The 26058-nt window shown below is 43.0% G+C and overlaps 1 protein-coding gene across 1 annotated transcript in view; it reads right to left on the bottom strand.

The window, feature by feature from the left end:
• The window catches only part of LOC129412280 (nephrocystin-4), a 53682-nt gene that overhangs the window by 10846 nt on the left and 16778 nt on the right, over positions 1 to 26058 (bottom strand). The window contains exons 3-4 of the mRNA XM_055165566.1: positions 15275 to 15444; positions 11218 to 11282 (exon numbers count right to left, since the gene is read on the bottom strand). Coding sequence (XP_055021541.1) covers positions 11218 to 11282; positions 15275 to 15444 — 235 coding nt within the window. The remainder of the gene's footprint in view (positions 1 to 11217; positions 11283 to 15274; positions 15445 to 26058) is intronic.

Here is a 26058-nt window from a genome sequence, read left to right as displayed (position 1 = left end):
GTCCGTGAGGCCGGTCTGCGGAGAGACAAACAGGAGTTTTCGTTTCACATTTGGGATTTCTGCACAAAGTCTTTTCATCATAAAACCATCAGACGGCTCGGCGGGGGGCCGCACGCCGACGCCTAAATTACCATATTCATCACTCGTGAAAGCGCTCGCTGTTTTCTCCACTTTAATATCTCCAGAATTCCGTTTGGTTGTAAAGCGTTTCCGTTTCCAGTCGAGTTCAAAGACGGATCTGATTTTGGATTTTTATGTAACTTCAGGGTTCAGACCGGACACAGAGTTTAAAGCTGCATCCTGTAACTTTTCTGAACTGAAATGAATAAATGTAAAGTAGAGCTGCTTAATAAAGTCACACTGTGGAACATTCCAGGCAGAGCAATGACGTAACCATAGAAACAAGCAGGTGATGGACCTGGAAACAAAAATAAAAAAAAAAAATCAAGCACAGAGCTTTTAAATCATCATTTTACTGAAATTTGCGATAAAATTACTGTTGTGATTTTGGTTTGAACAAAAATAAATAAATAAAACGAGACAAAAATCAGACCTGACAAAAAAATCAAGACAAAAAATCCATAGAAACAACCAGAAAAGTTACACAATGCGCCTTTAAACTCCAGAAACAATGAACACGTTTCATCATTTTCATACTTTGTTCAGTGGTTTCCATGGTAACACAAGCACACACGTTATTAAACACGGCCAATGGAGTTTCTAGATTTATACGAGATCAAGTTACAGATCAGATCTGTGGAGAGGCGAGCCCACTCACAGTCACGATGTCTGTTTTCAGGTATTTTTGAGCGTTTAAAAAAAAGTTGAATTGAATAAATGTCAAGTATTGCAAGTGTTGTTTCGGTTTGTTGTATCGGTCAAGTTTTTGTTGTTTCAGTGTGTTGTTTTGGTTGTTTTTTTGTTATTTTGGTTTGTTGTTTCAGTTGTGTTTTTTGTTTTGGTTGTTTTAGTTGTTTCAGGTGTGTTTTGTTGTTTCAGTTTGTTCTTTTGGTTGTGTTTTTTTTTCAGGTGTTTCGATTGTATTTTGTTGTTTCGGTCGTGTTTTTGTTGTTTTGTTTTATCGTTTCAGTCGTGTTTTGTTGTTTCAGTCGTGTTTTTGTTGTTTCGGTCATGTTTTTGTTGTTTCGTTTTATTGTTTCAGTCGTGTTTTGTTGTTTCAGTCGTGTTTTTGTTGTTTCGGTCGTGTTTTTGTTGTTTCGTTTTGTTGTTTCAGTCGTGTTTTGTTGTTTCAGTCGTGTTTTTGTTGTTTCGGTCGTGTTTTTGTTGTTTCGTTTTATTGTTTCAGTCGTGTTTTGTTGTTTCAGTCGTGTTTTTGTTGTTTGAGTTGTGTTTTGTTGTTTTGTTTTGTTGTTTCAGTCGTGTTTTGTTGTTTCAATAGTGTTTTTGTTGTTTCGTTTTATTGTTTCAGTCGTGTTTTGTTGTTTCAGTCGTGTTTTGTTGTTTCAGTCGTGTTTTGTTGTTTCAGTCGTGTTTTTGTTGTTTCGGTCGTGTTTTTGTTGTTTCGTTTTATTGTTTCAGTCGTGTTTTGTTGTTTCAGTTGTTTTGTTGTTTCAGTCGTGTTTTTGTTGTTTCGGTCGTGCTTTTTTGTTGTTTCAGTCGTGTTTTGTTGTTTCAGTCGTGTTTTTGTTGTTTGAGTTGTGTTTTGTTGTTTTGTTTTGTTGTTTCAGTTGTGTTTTTTTTTTTTTGTTGTTTTGTTGTTTCGGTTGTGTGTTTTTTTTTGGTTGTGTTTTGTTGTTTCGGTTGTGTATTTGTTGTATCAGTCCTGTTTTTTTTTGTTTCAGTTGTGTTTTTCTTTTTTTGGTTTGTCGTTTCGGTTACATTTTTGTTATTTTGGTTGTGTTTTGTTTTTTTCATATTGTTGTTTCGGTTGTTTTTTTCTTGCTTTGGTTTGTTGTGTCGGTTGTGTGTTGTTGTATAGGTTGTGTTTTTGTTGTTGTTGTTGTTGTTTGGTTTGTATTCCATTGTTTCAGTTGTGTTTGTATTGTTTCAGTTTGTTGCTATGGTTGTGTTTTGTTATTTCTGTTGCGTTTTTGTCGTTTCGGTTTGTTGTTTCGATATAGCAGCGAACGTCTTTCATCATTTTCATACTTTGTTCAGCAGTTTCCATGGTAACCTGTAATTAAATTAAATTAAATTAAACGTACATTAATGTCACACTGCGGAACTTTCCAGGCAGAGCAGCGACGTCTCCCCGAGCAAAAAGTTCTATCATCTCTGAGGAGGAGATCGGCCCGGAGGTGATGAAAACCAATCTTCTAAACTCATCCGAAGAGCGAAAAGTGAAAATGAGACGTTTCAGTTGTGTTTTTGTCGTTTCAGTTGTGTTTTTGTCGTTTTGGTTTGTTGTTTCAGTTGTGTTTTTGTCGTTTCAGTTGTGTTTTTGTTGTTTTGGTTTGTTGTTTCAGTTGTGTTTTTGTCGTTTCAGTTGTGTTTTTGTCGTTTCAGTTGTGTTTTTGTCGTTTCAGTTGTGTTTTTGTTGTTTTCAGTTGAGTTTTTGTTGTTTCAGTTGTGTTTTTGTCGTTTCAGTTGTGTTTTTGTCGTTTCAGTTGTGTTTTTGTCGTTTCAGTTGTGTTTTTGTCGTTTTCAGTTGTTTTTCAGTTGTTTTTCAGTTGTGTTTTTGTCGTTTCAGTTGTGTTTTTGTCGTTTCAGTTGTGTTTTTGTGTCGTTTCAGTTGTGTTTTTGTCGTTTCAGTTGTGTTTTTGTTGTTTTGGTTTGTTGTTTCAGTTGTGTTTTTTGGTCGTTTCAGTTGTGTTTTTGTCGTTTCAGTTGTGTTTTTGTTGTTTTGGTTTGTTGTTTCAGTTGTGTTTTTGTCGTTTCAGTTGTGTTTTTGTTGTTTTTCAGTTGTGTTTTTGTCAGTTGTGTTTTTGTCGTTTCAGTTGTGTTTTTGTCGTTTCAGTTGTGTTTTTGTCGTTTCAGTTGTGTTTTTGTCGTTTCAGTTGTGTTTTTGTCGTTTTTGTCGTTTCGGTTGTGTTATTGTTGTTTCAGTTAACAGTGACCATCTTTCATCATATTCGTACTTTGTTCAGCTGTTTCCACGTTAACCTGTAAGTGAATAAACACAAAGTAGATGTGTTTAATGTCACACTGCGGAACTTTCCAGGCAGAGCAGCGACGTCTCCCCGAGCAAAAAGTTCTATCATCTCTGAGGAGGAGATCGGCCCGGAGGTGATGAAAACCAATCTTCTAAACTCATCCGAAGAGCGAAAAGTGAAAATGAGACGTGTCCAGGAAGGAGCCGAGGCCTGAGTCACGGATCTTCTCAGCGGGATCCGTCCTCGTCGCCTCTTCAGCCTCCATTAAAAGAAAAACGCTCCCTCCTCTCGGCGCCTGAGGATCAAGAAGAGCTCTCGTCCGGTTCGATGGTTTGATATTATGCAGATGAAACGGCGGCGTGTTTGTCTGAAGGTGAACGGGACGGTCAGGAGGAGAACGTCACCAGAGAGGCCCTCAGCTCGAGACCTTAAACGCCCACTAGAGGAGCACTTCTGCAGGAGACGCTCATGTCCACGTCCTTGGGGAGACTGGAGGAAATTTAAATATTTAAAAATATTCAAAATCACCCGACACACCGATCAGATACTAACAAAATTTGCTGGATCAGATATCGGCTTCGAAATATCGGTTCAGTCGATATTAGTGATGTTTAGATATTTTTTTTTAGGATCTGATCTGATACTGACACTTGCAGGTTCCCGCTATTTTTCACTGACAAAATTTCAAAACTTTTTCCATGACTTCCATGTCCAGTGCTAAACCAGGATAAAACCAGGACTAAAACAAGATTTAAACAAGACTGAACCATGACTAAACCAGAATTTTATCCAGACTAAAACCAGAACTATACCAGGTCTAAAACCACGACTAGATCAGGTCTAAACCAGGACTAAACCAGGACTAAAACAAGATTTAACCAGGTTTAAACAAGGTCTAAACCAGATCTAAACCAGGACTAAACCAGGACTAAGACCAGGTCTAAAACAGGTATAAACAAGGTCGAAACCAGGACTAAACCAGAATTTAACCCTGACTAAAACCAGGACTAAACCAGGATTAAACCATGACTAAAACCAGGACTAAACCAGGTCTAAACCCAGACTACATCCCACACTAAAACACAGACTAAAACCAGGACTAAACCAGGATCTAAACCACGTCTAAACCCAGCCTAAAACCCAGATAAAACGCAGTCTAAAACCAGGACTAGATCAGGTCTAAACCAGACCTAAAAGCAGGAATAAAACCAGGACTAAACACACACTAAAACCCAGACTAAAACCAGGTCTAAACCAGGTCATTTGTGTCTGATAATTAGTCTAACTTAATAAAATAAATCAATAAAAAGACGTCATTGTCCTCCGTAGAAAACTCTGTCAGGTTGTGAAGTCGCTGCTGCTGAATCCACGGTTTTACCACAGGACCAGAGTCGGGAACTAAACCGGAAATCGTCATCTGCATGGTTTTTTTTTCAGTAAATCACTCTCACCTTTTAGTTAAAAATCAAACTCCTGAACAGAACCGTGAACGCTCAGAATCATCACACGCTCCTCAAAAACGTTCTCTTTAAATCCATTTTCTCTTGAGTTTTCAGTCAGTCTTAAAACTTTTTTCGTCTGTGTTTGCTGATGCGTCTCCATGGAAACTGCTGAACAATCCACCAGTAGAAAAGCGTGAATCCACAGGGAAATCCGACGCTTCTAGAAGTTTCTCGTATCACTGTTGACTAACTTTTGTAACTTCGTGGATCCAAGCGGCGAAAGACGATGGACGGACGCATTTACGCACGACTCTGACAAACGCAAGCGTTGGGGTGAAGCGTGAGTGAAACGGGCCGTGTGCTCGTACGGTTGTTCTAATATTCATGTGACTGGACGAGCTTTTCTATCTCTTTATTTTCTTTACGTGTTCTTTTCTCTTTCAGTCAGTGTCACTAAACTAAAAATTTATACACTTCACTTTTCTCGTGCGAATGTTCTTTTTTCCAGGAGACGCTCATGTCCACGTCCTTGGGCGAGTCTGGAGGAAACTTATGTCACGTCATTTGGGGAAAATTATCAAAATCACCCGACGCACCGATTTGATACTAACAAAATTTGCTGGATCAGATATCGGCTTCCAAATATCGGATCAGTCGATATTGGTGATGTTCAGATACTTTTTTTAGGATCTGATCTGATACTGAGACTTGCAGGTTCCCGCAATTTTTTACTGACAAAATTTCAGAACTTTTTCCATGACTTCCATGTCCAGTGCTAAACCCCAGGATAAAACCAGGACTAAAATCAGGACTAAACTAGGTCTAAACCAGGTCTAAACCAGGATTAAACCGGGACTAAAACCAGGTCTAAACAAGGATTTAACCAGGCCTAAATCAGGACTTAAATCAAGACTAAACCAGGACTAAAACAGGATTTAACCAGGACTAATCCAGGACTAAACCAGGTATAAAACCAGGATTAAACAAGGACTAAAATCAAGACTAAAATCAAGACTAAAACAGGTCTAAACCAGGTCTAAACCCGGGCTAAAACCAGGACTAAACCAGGACTAAATCCAGAACTAAACTAGGTCTAAACCACGACTAAAACCAGGACTAAATCAGGACTAAACCAGGATTTAATCAAGCCTAAACCAGGACTAAAATCAAGACTAAAACCAGGACTAAACTAGGTCTAAACCAGAACTAAAACCAGGACTAAATCAGGACTAAACCAGGATTTAATCAAGCCTAAACCAGGACTAAAATCAAGACTAAATCCAGAACTAAACTAGGTCTAAACCACGACTAAAACCAGGACTAAATCAGGACTAAACCAGGATTTAATCAGGCCTAAACCAGGACTAAAATCAAGACTAAATCCAGGACTAAACTAGGTCTAAACCACGACTAAAACCAGGACTAAATCAGGACTAAACCAGGATTTAATCAAGCCTAAACCAGGACTAAAATCAAGACTAAATCCAGGACTAAACTAGGTCTAAACCAGAACTAATCCAGGACTAAATCCAGGATTTAACCAGGTCTAAACCATGACTAAAACCCTAAACCAGGACTAAACCAGGACCAAAACCAGGACTAAACCAGGACTAAACCAGGACTAAACCAGGTCTAAACCAGGTCTAAACCAGGTCTAAACCATGCTGCGCTGTCACAGCCCTTGGTCCTTGAAATGTTGTTGGACATAAAACAGTTCATGGAGCTCAAAAGTTTGAGGACCACTGACCTAAAGTGAATTTTCCATGACTTTCCAGCACAAAAGACTCAGACGTTCAGAAATAATCAGAATAATCTAATGAAAATTTAACAGAACACTGGAGCTGTGCGAAAGAGAGACTAAAATTCCATGACTTGTCCGGGCCTGGAAAATTACATTTTCAGTTTCCAACTTTTCCAGGATTTCCAGGAGTGTGACAACGCTGTACTTGGCATTAGTGTGAATTGAAAGCAACTAAAAAACGTACACTAAATGTGACTAAAATGTTTTATTTTGGTAAACCGGATGTGTTTTATTGTGAAAGGACCTGGACGAGATGCACAATGTATCTGATGTTTCTTGGATTACTGTTCACTAAATTATTTTAAATTTTTTAATCATAATTTCGTGGATCCAAGCGGCAGAAGAAGATGGACGGATGCATTTACACACGACTCTGAAAACTGAAAGCGTTGGTGTGAAGTGTGAGTGAAACGGGCCGGCGCTCTGACGCTCCTCCAATATTCATGTGACAGGACGAGCTTTTCTATCTCTTTCTTTTCTTTACGTGTTCTTTTCTCTTCCAATCTCAGTCAGTGTGAGTAAAACTCTTTTAGTCTTTTACAGACTTCACTTACCTCGTGTGTCGCTCTGTGAGTAAGGCAGACGTTTGGCGTTTGTAATTTGCAAATGACCAGACGTCCCCAGGTTGAACTTATCCCGTGGAACAGGGCTTAAAGGTTGTATGGAGGATTTTTTTTTTGTTTTTTTTGTTTCAAGTTGTCAATGATAGCATTATAGAGGTGCAGTAGCCTTGTAATTATGATGACCAAAAAAAAGAGAATAAAAATTCATCAACTCTGGACGTGGTGGGGCCAGCTAAACATTTGCCAATAGATAACGACATTGCCTCGTTATCTGTTAGCTGACAGGCTATCAATCAAACTCCCTACGTTTCTAGCGTAACTGACCTGCCTGCGCGCCGCCGGTACGTGGTTTACGTACGCCTGTCACGCAGTCCACAGACGCAAGACGCACAGACGCTGTTTACTCCACCAACGCAACAGTTCTTAGCGGCTTTTTTGACCTATATCTTCCTCGCAGTTAGCACAAAGTTTGTTGCAATGGCAGACAAGAATCCAGGAGCAGTTAGCCGCAAAAGAAAGTCCGTTTTTGAGGTCGCTGAAAGAAGAAGACAAGGGGAAAAGCAGCGAAGCCAAACTAAGGTGATTCTTGAAGATTCATTCCAGCGATGGCGCGACTGAAGCAGACGCAGGGTCTAAAGACTGACGCATTGGTCGCCAAATTACTCCTGGACAGGAAACTTCTGCTTATTATGAAAACGTACTTTATTTCCAAGAGCTAGTCAAACGTTTTTCAGGACACGAAAGCGATATCCTATGTCTGAAAACGTAATTTTCAAGGCAAAGAAAGAGTCCGCTTGCTGCTGCGTGTTGTAGCTAGTTCATTCGCACTGAATCTCCGCGCAACCTTCTCTGCTCCCCTTTCCTACTCCTGTCCCCGCTGCCCGTTCCGCTCTTCCCCCTTCTCCTCACTTCTACGGGCACGGAATCTCCGCTCCCCTCTCCCCTCTCCTCTCTCCTCTCTCCTCTCTCCCTGCTCCGCTCTTCTCCCTGCTCCTCACTTCTCGTCCGCGAACGAAATGTCCGCACACCCGCTCCCCCCGCTCCTCACTTCTCCGCCTTGCCTAACCAACACTGTAGTTAGTTGTTTACAAGTCATGTGCAGCTCACCGGCTGTAAACAAACCTGTTTGTGGCGTAGTGAGGAGCGGGAGAAGGCGTTTCTACGTAGGGAGCTGTAGGGGAGGGGGGGTGGTTTCACGCATGCGCAACATTTGAAAAAGGACAAACAGTCGCTGGATTTCTCGTTCCTTGGAAAATCCTCTATACAACCTTTAACGTCACTTCTAAGGAGTTCACTTTTTACAACTTTAGCTCAGAATTGTATGAACTCTTCTAAATGTTTGGATATGTTTGTAAAAGAAAGAAAGAAATACAACGAGGAATATTAATGATGATACTGTGTGTGTCCTGCAACCCCGACGCAAACCGGTGCGGCGCGAGCAGTGTCGGGGAGTAACAGATTACATGTACCAGAGTAATCAGAGTACAAATGATGAGTAACTGTATTCAGTTACAGTTACTGTTTCAGTGAGTGGTAATTGGATTACAGTTACTTTGTGGAAATAAATGGATTACACAGAGGGATTTTACTGTTTTCACATTTTGGGCTAAATCCCCCCATTTATTTCTTTTTATTTCTTTTTCGGTAATTCCACTCATTGCTGGAAACTAAACCAGGACTAAACCAGGACTAAAACCAGGACTAAACCAGGACTAAAACCAGGACTAAACCAGGACTAAACCAGGACTCTAAAACCAGGACCAGATCTAAACTAGATCTAAACCAGGTCTAAACCAGGACTAAAACTAGGACTAAACCAGGACTAAACCAGGACTAAACCAGGACTAAAACCAGGTCTAAACCAGGACTAAACCAGGACTAAAACCAGGTCTAAACCAGATCTAAACTAGATCTAAACCAGGTCTAAACCAGGACTAAAACTAGGACTAAACCAGGACTAAAACCAGGACAAAAACCAGGACTAAAACCAGGACTAAACCAGGACTAAAACCAGGTCTAAACTAGATCTAAACCAGGTCTAAACCAGGACTAAAACTAGGACTAAAACCAGGACTAAATCCTGCTGTGTGGACGTGTTTCTTCTTCTTCTATCAATAATATTTTAAATTTGGTTCAGTAAAATCTGGACTTTTTATTTTCTTTTAGTAGATAAAACTTCTTATGTGAAGATTTCCTCGTCTTTGTTTCTCTACAGCAAATCAAGTAATCCAAAGTAATCAGATTACATTACTCACTTTAAGTAATTTAATGGATTCTGTTACAAACTACATTTTGGTGTGTGTAATCTGTAATCTGTAGGGGATTACATTTTAAAAGTAAACTTCCCAACACTGGGCGCGGGACACATTTTGAAAACTCACTGTGGGGGCGGGACTACACACTGTGGGAGGGGGCAGGTGGGATGATAAATTACAGTCCCGTAAACTAAATATGAGAGTAAAGTAAAACATACAAATGATGAATGTAAGAATATTATGCATCATTTGTGCTGGAGATTTTATTTTGCATTAATAAAAACATTTTAACGCCCAAAAGCTGCCAGCAGACTTCCAAGCTGAGGTCAACACTGTTAATATGCTAATTAACATACCAGACATGGGGTCTGTCAACAACTGTCAAGTCACACACAAAACTGACACACACACACACACTAGCCAACTTCATGATGACAAATATTTGTAGTCCACTGTCTTTTCCCACTGTCTGATATCCACAGTGCTCCTCGAATTTCTTTAAAGGTTGTATGGAGGATTTTTTTTTTGTGTTTCAAATTGTCAATGAAAGTTTAAAATACCATTAGAGAGACGCAGCAGCCTTGTAATTATGATGACCAAAAAAAAAAAAAGAATGAAAATTTATCAACTGTGGATGTGTTGAGGCCAGATAAACATCAGCCAACAGAAAACGAGGCTCCCTCACTTTCTATTGGCTGTTAGGTTGTCAATCAAACTCCCTACGTTTCTAGTGTAACTGACTCGTCAGGATGTGGGGATCACGTGGTTTATGCAGCGGTTCTTAGAGGCTTTTTCAAACCTGTCGCTTCCTCACATTTCACACAAAGTTTGTTGCGACGGCCGACGGGAATCCACGAGCAGTTCGCCGCAAAAGAAAGTCGGTTTTTGAGGTCGCTGAAAGAAGAAGAGAAGAAGAGGAAAAGGAGCGAAGACAAACCGAGGTGATTCTTAGAGATTCCTTCCAGCGATGGCGCGACTGAAGCAGACGAAGGAGCTAAAAACTGACGCGTCGGTCGATAAATTATTTCTAGACAGGAAACTTCAACAGTAATTCTGAACGCGCACTGGCTGGAAGCAAGCGTGATTTCTAGAGTAAAGAGGCGGGAGGAGATGTTTCTACTGAGGCTGTGGAGGAGGAAGGTGGTGTCGTGCATGTACAACATTTTAAAAAGGACTGTCGCTGTATTTCTCTTCCCTTAAAAAATCCTCTATACAACCTTTAACCAGTATAACTATAGTTTACACTTTTTACTACACGCCTCGGTGTCGTTGTTATGCCACCTCGCCCCCTGTCTGTCCTCGCCCCTTTGCCACAACTTTCCTCTTTCGCCACAGCAGCTACGACCACATCGCTGCTTCCTCCCAATCGCCAAACTCAAGTCATTTTACCAAAACTCCTAAAAACTGCTTCCATTTCCCGCCGCTGTGTTACGTCATCTTTCTTTTTTACATCACTCTGAAATCGGGATTTCACGGCATCGTCGTCTGTTCCTCCACTTTTTCAGTGAAGCTGAGGCTGATCGGCGCAGAAAACAGAGCCTATCCGCTCCGAGTCTCACGACCAGACTGGTGTGGGCAGGACTGACCTGAAGTCAAACTGCTCCTGTCGCTGTAAACATCAGACTCTCTGTGGTGTCGCTGCACGAATCAACACATCTTGGTTAAATAAAAAAACAAAAAACAAACTGCTGCTGGACTAGACTCGGCGTTTATTTGGTATTTTACTGTACGTTTTTTTTATTTTTTGGCTGGTGCGACTTATTCTCCGGAGCAATTTATACTCCAGACATTACGGTAACTTTCTTTTGTAAACACATTTAGTTTTTGAGCATGTTTAGCCTCTCCTGTCTCATGTTTTTGTGCCCTTGAGCCAGACATTACAGCGTATAAACCAGTTAAAGCGGCCGTCTACACTTTAAACAAACTACATCAGCGTTTCGAGCACTTCTTTCTTTCTTTCTTTCTTTCTTCCGGCTTCGGTGCTGCATTTTCGCAGACACCTCTTCAACCCGCTTCATTAACATCATTTCCACACAAACTTCACCGCGAATGCACGAGCCCAAAGGCACAAAGGCACAAAGGCAGAGATCGGAGGGTCCTTACAGTGCGCGGGGCTCTTCAGGGACGGGTGGAGCAGGCTCCTCGGGGACCCGTGATGTAGATGGAGTCTGAAACGAGAGGAACAACACGGAGGATTGTGTGGGAGGTGAGAGTGCGTCTGAAAGCCTCGTGTAAGAGCGGCTGAGAGCAAACACACACACACACACACACACACACACACACACACACACACACACACACACACACACACAAACACACACACACACAAACACACACACACCGATCTGCGGCTTCAACACGAGCGTCTGTGACATGAACATAACAGCGCACTCTGAGCCCGACCAGACCAGAACGGAACACAAAGGCTCTTCATGGATCCGGCACTCAGACCTGACGCACACTGAACACACACACTGAACACACACACTAAACACGCACACTAAACACGCACACTGAACACACACACACTGAACACACACACACTAAACACACACACTAAACACACACACTGAACACACACACTGAACACGCACACTGAACACACACACTGAACACACACACTGAACACACACACTGAACACACACACTGAACACACACACACTGAACACGCAACACTGAACACACACACACTGAACACACACACTAAACACGCACACTGACACACACACACACTGAACACACACTGAACACACACTGACACACACACACACTGAACACACACACTGAACACGCACACTGAACACACACACTGAACACGCACACTGAACACACACACTGAACACACACACACTGAACACGCACACTGAACACACACACACTGAACACACACACTAAACACGCACACTGAAACACGCACACTGAACACACACACTAAACACACACACTAAACACACACACTGAACACGCACACTGAACACACACACTGAACACACACACTAAACACGCACACTAAACACGCACACTGAACACACACACTAAACACACACACTAAACACACACACTGAACACGCACACTGAACACACACACTGAACACACACACTAAACACGCACACTAAACACGCACACTGAACACACACACTAAACACACACACTGAACACGCACACTGAACACACACACTACACACACTAAACACACACACTAAACACACACACTAAACACACACACTAAACACACACACTGAACACACACACTGAACACACACTGACAGTGTCGGGGAGTAACAGATTACATGTACCAGAGTAATCAGAGTACAAATGATGAGTAACTGTATTCAGTTACAGTTACTGTTTCAGTGAGTGGTAATTGGATTACAGTTACTTTGTTGAAATAAATGGATTACACAGAGGGATTTTACTGTTTCCACATTGTCGGTAATTCTGCTCATTGCCGGAAACTAAACCAGGTCTAAACTAGATCTAAACCAGGACTAAACCAGGCCTTAACTAGATCTAAACTAGACCTAAACTAGACCTAAACCAAGACTAAACCAGGTCTAAACTAGACCTAAACCAAGACTAAACCAGGACTAAACCAGGATTTAAACCAGGATTAAAACAGGACTAAACTAGGACTAAAACCAGGCCTTAACTAGATCTAAACTAGACCTAAACCAGGACTAAAATCAGTTCTAAACTAGATCTAAACTAGGACTAAACCAGGACTAAAACAAGACTAAATCCTGCTGTGTGGACGTGTTTCTTCTTCTTCTATCAATAATATTTTTAATTTGGTTCAGTAAAATCTGGACTTTTTATTTTCTTTTATCAGACAAAACTTCTTATGTGAAGATTTCCTCGTCTTTGTTTCTCTACAGCAAATCAAGTAATCCAAAGTAATCAGATTACATTACTCACTTTAAGTAACTTAATGGAAACTACATTTTGGGATATGTAATCTGTAATCTGTAGGAGATTACATGTTAAAAGTAAACTTCCCAACACACAAACTGAACACACACACTGAACACACACACTGAACACACACACACTGAACACACACACTGAACACACACACACTGAACACACACACACTGAACACACACACACACTGAACACACACACACTGAACACACACACACTGAACACACACACACTGAAACACACACACACTAAACACACACACACTAAACACACACACACTGAACACACACACACTAAACACACACACACACACACACACACACACACACACTAAACACACACACACACTAAACACACACACACTAAACACACACACACTAAACACACACACACTGAACACACACACACACACACACACTAAACACACACACACTAAACACACACACACTAAACACACACACACTAAACACACACAACACACACACTAAACACACACACACACTGAACACACACACACTGAACACACACACTCCACGTGAGACGAGCTTTTTTAACCAAACCGCAAACTTTTATGGAGGGTTTCTTCAGCAGAGTTTAAAGGACGAGTTTATTTTAGTATTTCTGATGTTCTGATGTCGTTTCCTCGTCACAAACACACGTCGAGTTGTGTTTCGTTTCTTTCCCACACATGTCAAACACACAAACCCTGCGTATGTATTAGGGATGCAACAATACAGTTTTCCCATGATTCATCTCAATACACAAGTCACAATATTGATACGTATTAAGAGTGATTCTGAAGTTTTTAAAAGTGAATGTCTTTGTCATTTCTGGGTCTATCAATGTAAAATAAAAAGTGAAGATCAAACCCTCCTCTATTAGAATATTTCAGCTGTGAGTAGAGACGGGCATTTGATTAAATTTTCTTAATCGATCGTCGGAAGAATTAACGATCGATTATCGATTAATCATTAACGTTTTTCTATTAAAATGATCATCATTATTATTACTATCTGCACTAATCTGCATCAATAAATTCAACTTTACGACATATAAACATAACGACTCTAGATCCACATCAGCTGTTTGACATTATAATGTGTTTAATTCAGTTTTGTTCAAATCTCACAGAAACAAAACTTAAAACCACATCACTAATTTACATAAACTAAGTGAAGATAAAACTCCAGCTCTTGTGTCGCTGATGTGGTTCAACTTGTGTTGGATTAAAAGACATGACTCAGGTGAATACAGGTCAGTGTGACCAGATTTGTGTTTGTCAAAACCAGGACAGCGTACGGGGGGAGGGGGGCGGGGCCTCGTCATCCACATTGAGCGACTCTCACCTGGAAAAACTTTTTCCCACTGGACACAGAAACATATGTGCTGCTTTATCCACTGTGCACATGGACTCACACTTGTCCCAACGCAACGGAAAGTGTGGAATTTCTTCTACAAATCCTGGTTAAATCCACATTTGTGCTTCGGTTCATTACAGACTGACCCACTGTTTGTGTCTCGCTCCTAAGTGCAGAGAGCTTCTTCTCCGGACCCACGTTTGTCCCCAGACACAGACGTTTGGTCTCAACCTACATTCGGTTTGTCGATTAAAATTAACGTAATCGATGAAATTCTTAATGATCAATTATCGATTAATCGACTAATCAGGCCCATCCCTAGTCCAAGATTGTCATAGTCATGGTTCAGTCTTGGTTCAGTCTAGGTTCTGTCCTGATGTAGTCGTCTGTACTTTATGTTCTGTAGGTGATTCTGAACGGCTTTACTGTTAACAACATGATTCTGCATCATTTTGAGTAAAATATTCAAATATCAGATCAATCAAACAAATGACAGATTTTTTCTGGGCTGGCACCATATTATTATTGTTAACTTATCATTGCTGAAGAGTAAAGCTGTTCCACTGAGGCTAAAACAAACTGTTAACTTTAAAACTACCACTACATGACATCACGAGGTGCAACAGAGAATCAGAGCATTTAGAGTTTTGGAGATGCAGACAAACTAATACTGCAGATTTACTCCGACATGTGAATGAAACAAAACACAAGTCCAGGTCTGTTTGTGAGGAGAAACATTGGAACACGACTTAAAGCTCAACAAGAGTCAGACTGATGTAATATAAAACGTTTAAGAGTAAAAAACGGTCACTCGCTTGTTTGTTGAATCTGTACGTTTGAGTTTGTGGTTCCATTTCTCGTGCAGGTGAGCGTCTTTACCTGTGGTTCCCCTCGGCGGCTGCAGGCGGCGCTGCGGAGCTGAAGAGCTGCAGCAGGGTGAAGCCCCGCCCCCTGGCCTGGTGGGAGGAGTCTGCTCTGACGCTCAGCTCCACCAGCTCCAGCACCAGCAGCACCCACGGGACCCTGAGCGCCGTGTGGAAGTACAGCACCTAAAGGAGACGGGCGCACGTCAGTGTCACACAGAAACTCATTTATTTAAGGCGTTTACACAAAGATCTCTGTATTTTTTTGTCAGAATATCAGAGGAGAACATCCCAGAAATGAGTTTTTTTTTTCCAATTTGAAGTTCATATAAAATGACAATGAGTTGAGAAATCCGTGTATCATTCGTTCATTCATTTTTCAATATAAAACCAAAAATAAGAAAACGAAAAAACAACAGTTTTCTTCATTATTTGTCTCCAAAACCAAAATGAAAAACGGATAACGATTCGTTTTTTCACTTTTCGATTTTGTGTTTAAATGAACAATGGAAAAAACGGATAACGGCGACCAGACCGAGACTAGAGCGGGACCAGACCAGGACCAGACCAGGACCAGAGCGGGACCAGAGTGGACTCCGAGCTTTAACTCTGAGCCTCCGCGGGGTCCAAGCCTCAGCTTCGAGCTCCGGTCCTGCCGTGGGCTCTGAGCCTCTGGTCTGGTCTCGGTCTTGTCTCGGTCTTATCTCGGTCTCAGTCCCGCTCCGGTCCCGGTCTGGTCCCGGACCTGGTCCATTTGAACCAAAAGCTCTTAGTTCGGTTCGTTTTCGTTGGTGTGAAAGTGTCAGTCGGATGTTTTGCTCCACCTCAGAACCAGTCGTGGTTCTTGAGTGTGGAGGAGGAGCAGCCCGTCCAGACCTGTAGTCCACAGAACATCTCACTTTCCCCGCATGAAACCAGCGCGGAGACGATGACACGGAACCGCTCGGACCGCAGGTCTCGGTCTCAGTTCCGCTCTAGTCTCGCTCTGGTCTCGGACCTGGATCAGTCCTGGTTCAGTCCGTACGCGGTGCAAAAGTTCGGCATCGCAGTCACAGAAGTCACGTAAACGGGAAACGGCTGTTATCCATTTTTTCCATTCTTCATTTAAACACAAAATCAAAAACTGATAAAAAAAACGAATCATTATCCGTTTTTTCATTTTGGTTTTGGAGACAAATAACGAAGAAAACTGTTGTTTTTTCGTTTTCTTATTTTTGGTTTTATATTGAAAAACGAATGAACGAATGATACACGGATTTTGAGATACCAAACTTTCGATAGTTGTTCTTTGAACACAGAGGTGAGGAGCACAAGTCTACAACATTTGAGCCTCTGTATGTGTGACACTTACGGAGATATCGACCTGTGAAAACAGACGAGAAAAAATGACGCAATTTTGGGCCTGAAAATGGACAAATACTCCCCTCACTGAAAAGTATGTAACTTAAAAATCACCAAAACTTCCCAGTGTTGGTACATGATAGTTTGGGACCAGCTGGTCATTTTTTCAAAAATTTTTAAAAAACATGATGCGTGAGATTTTCAGGAAATTTGATGAAATAGCGTGGAATGACCCTTTTTGCAATTATGGAGTTCGCAAACTTCTGAAGCCCATTTCTCGAGTCGTTTTCCGCTGTTAGGATCCGACAACCACAACAATTACAATGTCTGAATCCCAAAACTAAAATATGACAATATCAGAACCAGAAACAAAAGTGATATGGTTCAAAAGACTTGAAAAGATCAACTTTGACAATAGACACGTCCCACTGGGAAAACAAACGTGGAGGTTTGGATTGTGCGATGATCGAAGTCCGAAATTCATGATGCATGTATTATTTTAGATGAAAGTGTCAGTTTTAATATTGGCCTATAGTTTTTTTTTTCTCAGACTGATCCAAGTTTGTCTTCTTTAAAATAAAACACAATCCCAGAGAGATCGAAGAGAGCAAAACATCTGCTCCTGGAGATACGACAGGACGTACTGCGGGGGGAGCCGGGCAGCACGGGGAGAAAAAGTGGGTTTGTTTTATCGGCGTTTGTGTTAGAATATCTGCTCTTTATCTGGATCAGTTTTTACGGCAAACGCCAGATCAGTTTGTGTAAAGCTGCAGAGGAAAACGCAGAAAAAAGAAAAAACAAAACAGCTCTGAAAGATTAAGGAGGAAACACTCGAGTCAGAGTTTTTTTTACATTTAAACACAACATTCTTCACAACAGAGGAACATTTATACTCTTTTTTTTATATCTATACAGTCCAAATTATTCTCTAGAATCCTTAAAAAAGCAATAATTACGTTAATCAAATCTTAAATGTTCCATATTAAACTATTTTCTGATCTGTTCTAAAGTCGTTTCCTCATCAAAAACAAAAATGTTCAAAAACAGACCTGGAGTTGTGTTTTTTTTTTTGTTTCATTCACGTTTAACGCACAAACTCTGCACATTTAGGCTCTTCTCAAACGGAAAACACTCAGTTGCACCTCGTGATGTCATCATGTGGTGATACAGGAAGTGCTCCACTGTGTTTTTAAACTCCACACGCCTTCACCAGAATCATTTGGGTGATTCCAGTCTCTGCTGAACGAAAGATAAAAGGAGCTTGAAATCGACCACTTCGTGACATCACAAGGTTGGAGATGTGCGAATGAAACACAAAAACACAACTCCAGGTCTGTTTGTGACGAGGAAACGACATTAGGACAGATCGGAAAATAGTTTAATATGGAACATTTAAGACACAGGTGTCAAACACACGGCCCGGGGGCCAGATCCGGCCCTCCAAGACCTTTAATCTGGCCCTCAGGCTGATTTTCTACTAAAATATTTTAATGATATTTTCTATTTAAATATCGGTAATTTATGGCCCCTCCCACCAGAGCAGCACAAATGAAGACTTGTCTCTTTCCAAACGCTCTTAAAGGACGATCGTTTTGACTGTTGACCGTGACACCCTCATCAGAAAAATGTCCAACATGAGAAAAGTGGAGCCGAGTGCAGGATTTTACAACAAAAATGGACTTATTCCTGTTTACAGACAAGTTCATGTTAAAAACTTTATGGTGAAATTGTATTTTTCTTAAAGTTTCATGTTGTTCATAATATTATAATATTTTAATAAGAAAGAGTTCATCAATTAAAAAAGATTTGTGTAATAGATTTGTGTTTCTCTGCACAAATATTTAAACTTATTGTTATTTTTGGGGTTTATATGACATGAGTTTTCTGATCCGGACACTTTGGATCAAAGTCGGTTGGACACGACCCCGGAACAAAATGAGTTTGACTCTCCTGGTTTAAGATTTGATTAACCCTTTAAGACCTAAGGGCAGTTTTAGTACATTTGGTTTATATTTCATCTGGATTTTTCCCTTATTTTTACATTTAAATCTCGTCCTTTTACCCCCTAAAGAAGAGTTAATGAACCTGTTATTTCACAATCTGCTGCTGTAGTTGAGTCAAGTGTAAAATATCAAGTCTGTAAATAAAACAATTAAAACATCTCCTTATTGCAACCAGAAAAGTTACATGATGCAGCTTTAAAACTCACAAGAATCTATTTGTGTAATAAAATGTTTCCAGTTTCTCCTCCCCTGTTCAGTTCCACCTGATGCCCTCCCAGACCCTCACCACGCCCCACAGGTCTGACTCTGGGCGTCCTGTGCCAGGGCACATGAGGTGGGTACATGAGGCGGGCACATGAGGTGGGTACATGAGGCGGGTACATGAGGCGGGCACATGAGGCGGGCACATGAGGCGGGTACATGAGGTGGGTACATGAGGCGGGCACATGAGGGGGTACATGAGGCGGGTGAGGCGGGCACATGAGGCACATGAGGCGGGTACATGAGGCGGGTACATGAGGTGGGCACATGAGGCATGAGGTGGGCACATGAGGCGGGTACATGAGGCGGGTACATGAGGTGAATGACATGAGGTGGGTACATGAGGTGGGTACATGAGGCGGGTACAAGAGGTGGATACATGAGGCAGATACATGAGGCGGGCACATGAGGCGGGTACAAGAGGTGGGCACATGAGGCGGGTACATGAGAGGTGGGCACATGAGGCACATGAGGTGGGTACATGAGGCATGAGGTACAAGAGGTGGGCACATGAGTGAGGTGGGCACACATGAGGCGGGTACATGAGGTGGATACATGAGGCAGATACATGAGGTGGGCACATGAGGCGGGTACAAGAGGTGGGCACATGAGGCGGGTACAAGAGGTGGGCACATGAGGTGGGCACATGAGGCATGAGGCGGGTACATGAGGTGGATACATGAGGCAGATACATGAGGCGGGCACATGAGGCGGATACAAGAGGTGGGCACATGTGGTGGGCACATGAGGTGGGTACATGAGGCGGGCACATGAGGTGGGCACATGAGGCGGGTACATGAGGTGGCTACATGAGGTGGCTACATGAGGTGGGCACAGGCGGGCACATGAGGTGGGCACACATGAGGTGGGCACATGAGGTGGGCACACATGAGGTGGGCACATGAGGTGGGCACATGAGGCGGGTACATGAGGTGGGTACATGAAGCGGGTACATGAGGTCGGCACATGAGGCGGGTACATGAGGTGGGTACATGAGGTGGGCACATGAGGCGGGTACATGAAGCGGGTACATGAGGTGGGTACACATGAGGCGGGCAGATGAGGCAGGCACATGAGGTGGGCACATGAGGCGGGTACATGAGGTGGGTACATGAGGTGGGCACATGAGGCGGGTACATGAGGTGGGTACACATGAGGTGGGCAGATGAGGCAGGCACATGAGGTGGGCACATGAGGCGGGTACATGAGGTGGGTACATGAGGTGGGTACACATGAGGTGGGCAGATGAGGCAGGCACATGAGGCGGGTACATGAGGTGGGCACATGAGGTACATGAGGTGGGTACATGAGGTGGGTACACATGAGGCGGGTACATGAGGCGGGTACATGAGGTGGGCACATGAGGTGGGCAGATGTGGGCGCTCTCAGCTCTGAGGCAGAAGGGGCGTGTGGGTAATTAATGTCTCTGCAGGGGGCGCTGTTCATAACTGACTCTATGAGAACACAACAGCTGTTACAGAGAGAGAGAGAGAGAAAGAAAGGAAAGGGAGACGGAGGAAGGAGAAGAGAGGAGGAGGAGAGGAGAAGGAGGAGAGAACGAGGGAGAGAGAGGAGAGAAGGAGAGAAGGGTTAGAAGGAGGAGAAGAGGAGAGGAGGAGGAGGAAAGGGAGAAAGGGAGCAGAGGAGAAGAGGGAGGAGAGGGAGGAGATGAAGAGAGGAGAGGAGCTAGAAAAGGAGAGGAGAAGAGGGAGAGAGAGGAGGAGAGAGGGTGGCGAGGAAAAGAGGAGAGGAGAGAGAGATAGAGGAGAGAGATAGAGGAGAGAGAGGAGGAGAGAGAGAGAGAAATGGAGGAGGAGAGGGAGGGAGAAGAGAAGAGGAGAGAGAGAGAGGAGGAGGAGAGGGAGAGTGACGGAGGAGAATGAGAGGGAGGAGAGGAAAAGAGGGGGAAGAGGGAGAAAAATAAATAAACAAATAAATAAATAAATAAATAAATAAAAGTGAAACTCCCGTGTGTGTAAATATGTAAATATAAATCACGTTCACTGAGTTCAGGTGAAACGAGGATCTGACTCGTCGTTTGCTCGAGTGAAGCGAGAGGTGTCCCCGTCGCCATGGCAACACCCCCCCCCCCGTCTATATCTGTCAGAACGATTCAACGGGATCACTGCTTTTACAGTAAAACGGAGAGAGAGAGAGAAAGAGAAAGAGAAAGAGGGAGAGAAAGAGGGGGCTGTGTGCACAAAATGGAGTCACGCTCACAAGTGAACGAGTGTTTTATGGTCGATCATTTACACCAGAGATTAGAGAGAGAGAGAGAGAGAGAGAGAGAGAGAGAAGGAGAAGGAGGAGAGGAGGGGAGGAGGGAGGAGAGAGTGGAGAGAGAGAGAGGAGGAGGAAGAGAGAGGAGAGAGAGAGAGAGAGGAGAGAGAAGGAGAGGAGAGAAAGAGAGAGAGAGTGGAGGAGGAGAGAAGGAGGGAGAGAGAAAGAGAGGAAGAGGAGAGAGGAGAGGAGAGAGAGGAGGAGGCGAGAGGAGAGAGAAGGAGAGGAGAGAGAGAGAGGGAGAGAGAGGAGAGAAGAGGAGAGGAAGGAGAGAGAGAGAGAAAGAGAAAGAGAGGAGAAGGAGAGAGGAGGAGGAGAGAAAGAGAGGAGGAGAGGGAGAGGAGAGAGGAGAGGAGGAGAAGGAGGAGAGAGAGAGGAGAGAGGAGGAGAGGAGAGAAGAGAGGAGGAGGGAGAAGGAGAGGAGAGAGAGAGGGAGAGGAGAGGAGAGGAGAGAGAGGAAGAGAGAGAAGGAGAGAGGAGAGGAGAGGAGAGAGAGTGGAGGAAGGAGAGAGGAGGGAGAGAGAAAGAGAGGAAGAGGAGAGAGGAGGAGAGAAAGAGAGAGAGGAGAAGGGAGGAGAGAAAGGAGAGAGGAGAGAAGCAGAGGAGGAGGAGGGAGAGGAGGAGAGAGAGAAAGAGAAAGAGAGGGAGGAGGAGGAGGAGAGAGAGTGGAGGAAGGAGAGGAGGGAGAGGAGAGAAAGAGGAGAGAGAGAAGGAGAGAGAAGGAGAGAGAGGAGAGAGAAAGGGAGAGAGAGAGGAGAGGAGAGGAGAGAGGAGAGAGAGAAGGAGAGGAGAGGAGAGGGAGAAGAGAGAGAGAGAGAGTGGAGGAGGAGAGAAGGAGAGGAGGAGAGAGAGAGAGAGAAAGAGAGGAGAAGGAGAGCGGAGGAGGGAGAGAAAGAGTGGAGGAAGGAGAGGAGGAGGGAGAGAGAAAGAGAGGAAGAGGAGAGAGGAGGAGAGAAAGAGAGAGAGGAGAGGAGAAGGGAGGAGAGAGAGGAGGAGAGGAGAGAAAAGGGAGAGGGAGAAGCAGAGGAGGAGGAGGGAGAGGAGAGAGGAGAGAGAGAAAGAGAAAGAGAGGAGAGAGGAGAGGAGAGGAGAGAGAGAGGAGAAGAGAAAGGAGAGAGAGAGAGAAGAAGAGAGAGAGGAGGAGAGAGGAGGAGGAGAGGAGAGGAGAGAGAGAAGCAGAGGAGGAGGAGGGAGGAGAAAGAAGAGAGGAGAGAAAGAGGATGAAGAGAGGAGGGAGAGACGAGCTCCTCTGGGCCAAAGTCAAAGCTCAAACGACAAAAGTCAGTTCCATGAGTGAAAGAGCAGCTCGTCTTCATCAGTCTGTGTGATGAAGACGAGCTGAGAGAGTCACGTCCTCCACAACATCCAGCTCCAGTCAAATGAAGCTCATCAGCTCCAGTCAAATGAAGCTCATCAGGCGGCAGATACAGGAGAGTTCCACATTAGGAGTATTGGGCATGTCACTTTCAAAAATAATTAGTTATAGATACTAGTTACTTCTCCCAAAAAGAAGAGTAGAGTTACTCCACTATAAAAGTAAGTAGTTACTGGTTACTTTTTTTTTTTTTTTGCGCTCATACTGGGAGTTCAGAACCATGCTGAGCCTCGGATTCTATGTTCCACACTCACACCTGCACGACCGACCCGAGCCACGATGACGTCACCACACGGCGCCGTTTGTTTACATGTCGAGAAGCAGAGCGAACGATTTAGCGAAGAGACGCGTCCGTCGCCCTGGAAACAAAAGCCCAGTCCCGGACTTTTCCCGAAACAACGTCAGACCAAACTGAGAGACTTTAGTGTTTTTATGACATAAAACATCAGACGAGGAGATCGACTCGACAACTGCGGCGTGTTTATATTTATACTCCACTAATGACACTGGTCTAGTCCTGGTTTAGTCCTGGTTTAGTCCTGGTCTAGTCCTGGTCTAGTCCTGGTCTAGTCCTGGTCTAGTCCTGGTCTAGTCCTGGTCTAGTCCTGGTCTAGTCCTGGTCTAGTCCTGGTCTAGTCCTGGTCTAGTCTGGTCTAGTCCTGGTCTAGTCCTGGTCTAGTCCTGGTCTAGTCCTGGTCTAGTCCTGGTCTAGTCCTGGCCGAGGACAGGGTCAAACCGGACCAGACCGGACCGGACCGGACCAGAGAAATGCTTTCATATTTCATCTGAACAGGACCTTGGCCTGAGCCGCTCACCGGGTTTATGTTTACTCCAGTCTGTGTGAAAGAGAAAGAACAACTCTGACCAGAATGTTCCACAGTGAAATACACCAGGACTAAACCAGAACTAAACCAGGACTAGAACCAGGACTAAACCAGGACTAAACCAGGACTAAACCAGGACTAAACCAGGACTAAACCAGGACTAAACCAGAACTAAACCAGAACTAAACAGGACTAAACCAGGACTAAACCAGGACTAAACCAGGACTAAACCAGAACTAAACCAGGACTAAACCAGGACTAAACCAGAACTAAACCAGGACTAAACCAGGACTAAACCAGAACTAAACCACTAAACAGACTAAACTAAACCAGGACTAAACCAGAACCAGGACTAAACCAGGACTAAACCAGGACTAAACCAGAAACTAAACCAGGACTAAACCAGAACTAAACCCAGGACTAAAACCAGAACTAAACCAGACTAAACTAAACCAGAACTAAACCAGGACTAAACCAGAACTAGACCAGGACTAAACCAGGTAAACCAGGAACTAGAACCAGAACTAAACCAGGACTAAACCAGGACTAAACTAGACCCAGAACTAAAACCAGGACTAAACCAGACTAAACCAGACTAAACTAAACCAGGAATAAACCAGGAATAAACCAGAACTAAACCAGAACTAGACCAGGACTAAACCAGAACTAAATCAGAACTAAAACAGGACTAAACCAGAACTAAACCAGGACTAAACCAGAACTAAACCAGAACTAACCAGGACTAGACCAGGACTAAACCAGGACTAAACCAGGACTAAAACCAGAAAACTAAACCAGGACTAAACCAGAACTAACCAGAAACTAAACCAGGACTAAACCAGAACTAGACCAGAGACTAAACAGAAACTAGAAGGACTAAACCAGGACTAAACCAGGACTAAACCAGGACTAAACCTAAACCAGAAGGACTAAACCAGGGACTAAACCAGAACTAAACCAGGACTAAACCAGAACTAAACCAGGACTAAACCAGGACTAAACCAGGACTAAACCAGGACTAAACCAGAACCAGGACTAAACCAGGACTAAACCAGAACTAAACAGGACTAAACCAGAACTAAACCAGGACTAAACCAGAACTAAACCAGGACTAAACCAGACTAAACCAGAACTAAACCAGGACTAAACCAGAACTAAACCAGGACTAAACCAGGACTAAACCAGACTAAACCAGAACTAAACCAGAACTAAACCAGGACTAAACCAGACTAAACCAGGACTAAACCAGGACTAAACCAGGACTAAACCAGGACTAAACCAGAACTAAACCAGGACTAAACCAGAATAAACCAGGACTAAACCAGGACTAAACCAGGACTAAACCAGAACTAGACTAAACCAGAACTAAACCAGACTAAACCAGGACTAAACCAGAACTAAACCAGGACTAAACCAGAACTAGACCAGACTAAACCCAGAAACCAGGACTAAACTAACCAGGACTAAACCAGGACTAAACCAGGACTAAACCAGAACTAAACCAGGACTAAACCAAAACTAAACCAGAATTAACCAGAACTAAATCAGGACTAAACCAGCACTAAACCAGAACTAAACTAAACCAAGACTAAACCAGAACTTAACCAGGACTAAACCAGAACTAAACAGGACTAAACCAGGACTAAACCAGGACCAAACCAGGACTAAACCAGGACTAAACCGAACCAGGACTAAACCAGAACCAGGACTAAACCAGGACTAAACCAGGACTAAACCAGGACTAAACCAGGACTAAACCAGGACTAAACCAGAACTAAACCAGGACTAAACCAGGACTAAACTAAACTAAACCAGGACTAAACCAGAACTAAACCAGGACTACTAAACCCAGGACTAAACCAGAACTAAACCAGGACTAAACCAGAACTAAACCAGAACTAAACCAGGACTAAACCAGAACTAAACCAGACTAAACCAGAACTAAACCAGAACTAAACCAGGACTAAACCAGGACTAAACCAGAACTAAACCAGAACTAAACCAGGACTAAACCAGGACTAAACCAGGACTAAACTAAACCAGGACTAAACCAGACTAAACCAGGACTACCATAAACCAGAACTAAACCAGGACTAAACCAGGACTAAACCAGGACTAAACCAGGACTAAACCAGGACTAAACCAGAACTAAACCAGGACTAAACCAGGACTAAACCAGAACTAAACCAGACTAAACCAGACTAAACAGGACTACACCAGGACTACACCAGGACTAAACCAGGACTACAGAACATCTGGGTGTGTGTGTGGACCGATCATCAGCATCAGAATCAGGGGGGAGTTTCTGCTTCGTTCGCTCACGTTGAAAAATTCATAAACATCAAGTCGGGGTTTGGTTGTTGTCGTCCAAGAACAGAAGAGCTGGACTCACGCACAAACAAGAAGAAAAAAACTATCAATTACTGACCTAAAAAACTCACATTCTTACTGTGTGCGGCTCGCCTCTCCACAGATCTCACACCCAGCTAAGTCACTCCCCCTTCAGAGCGCTGTCACAATTAACCCGTGTCATTCATTTGTTCGTTTTTCAAAATAAAATCAAGAATAAGAAAATGATTTTTTTTTTATTATTATTACATTATTAATATTATAAACAACATTATTTGTCTCTAAAACTAAAATGAAAAAACAGATAATGATTTGATTTTTCAGTTTTCGATTTGGTGTTTAAATGAAAAATGGAAAAAACGGATAA

Source organism: Boleophthalmus pectinirostris, unplaced genomic scaffold (assembly GCF_026225935.1).
Source record: "Boleophthalmus pectinirostris isolate CB_2022bp ecotype Guang Dong unplaced genomic scaffold, ASM2622593v1 HiC_scaffold_8, whole genome shotgun sequence".
Classification (NCBI taxonomy): Eukaryota; Metazoa; Chordata; class Actinopteri; order Gobiiformes; family Gobiidae; genus Boleophthalmus; species Boleophthalmus pectinirostris.
The sequence above is the reverse complement of the archived record's forward strand: the minus strand, read 5'-3'. Positions and strand labels throughout refer to the sequence as shown.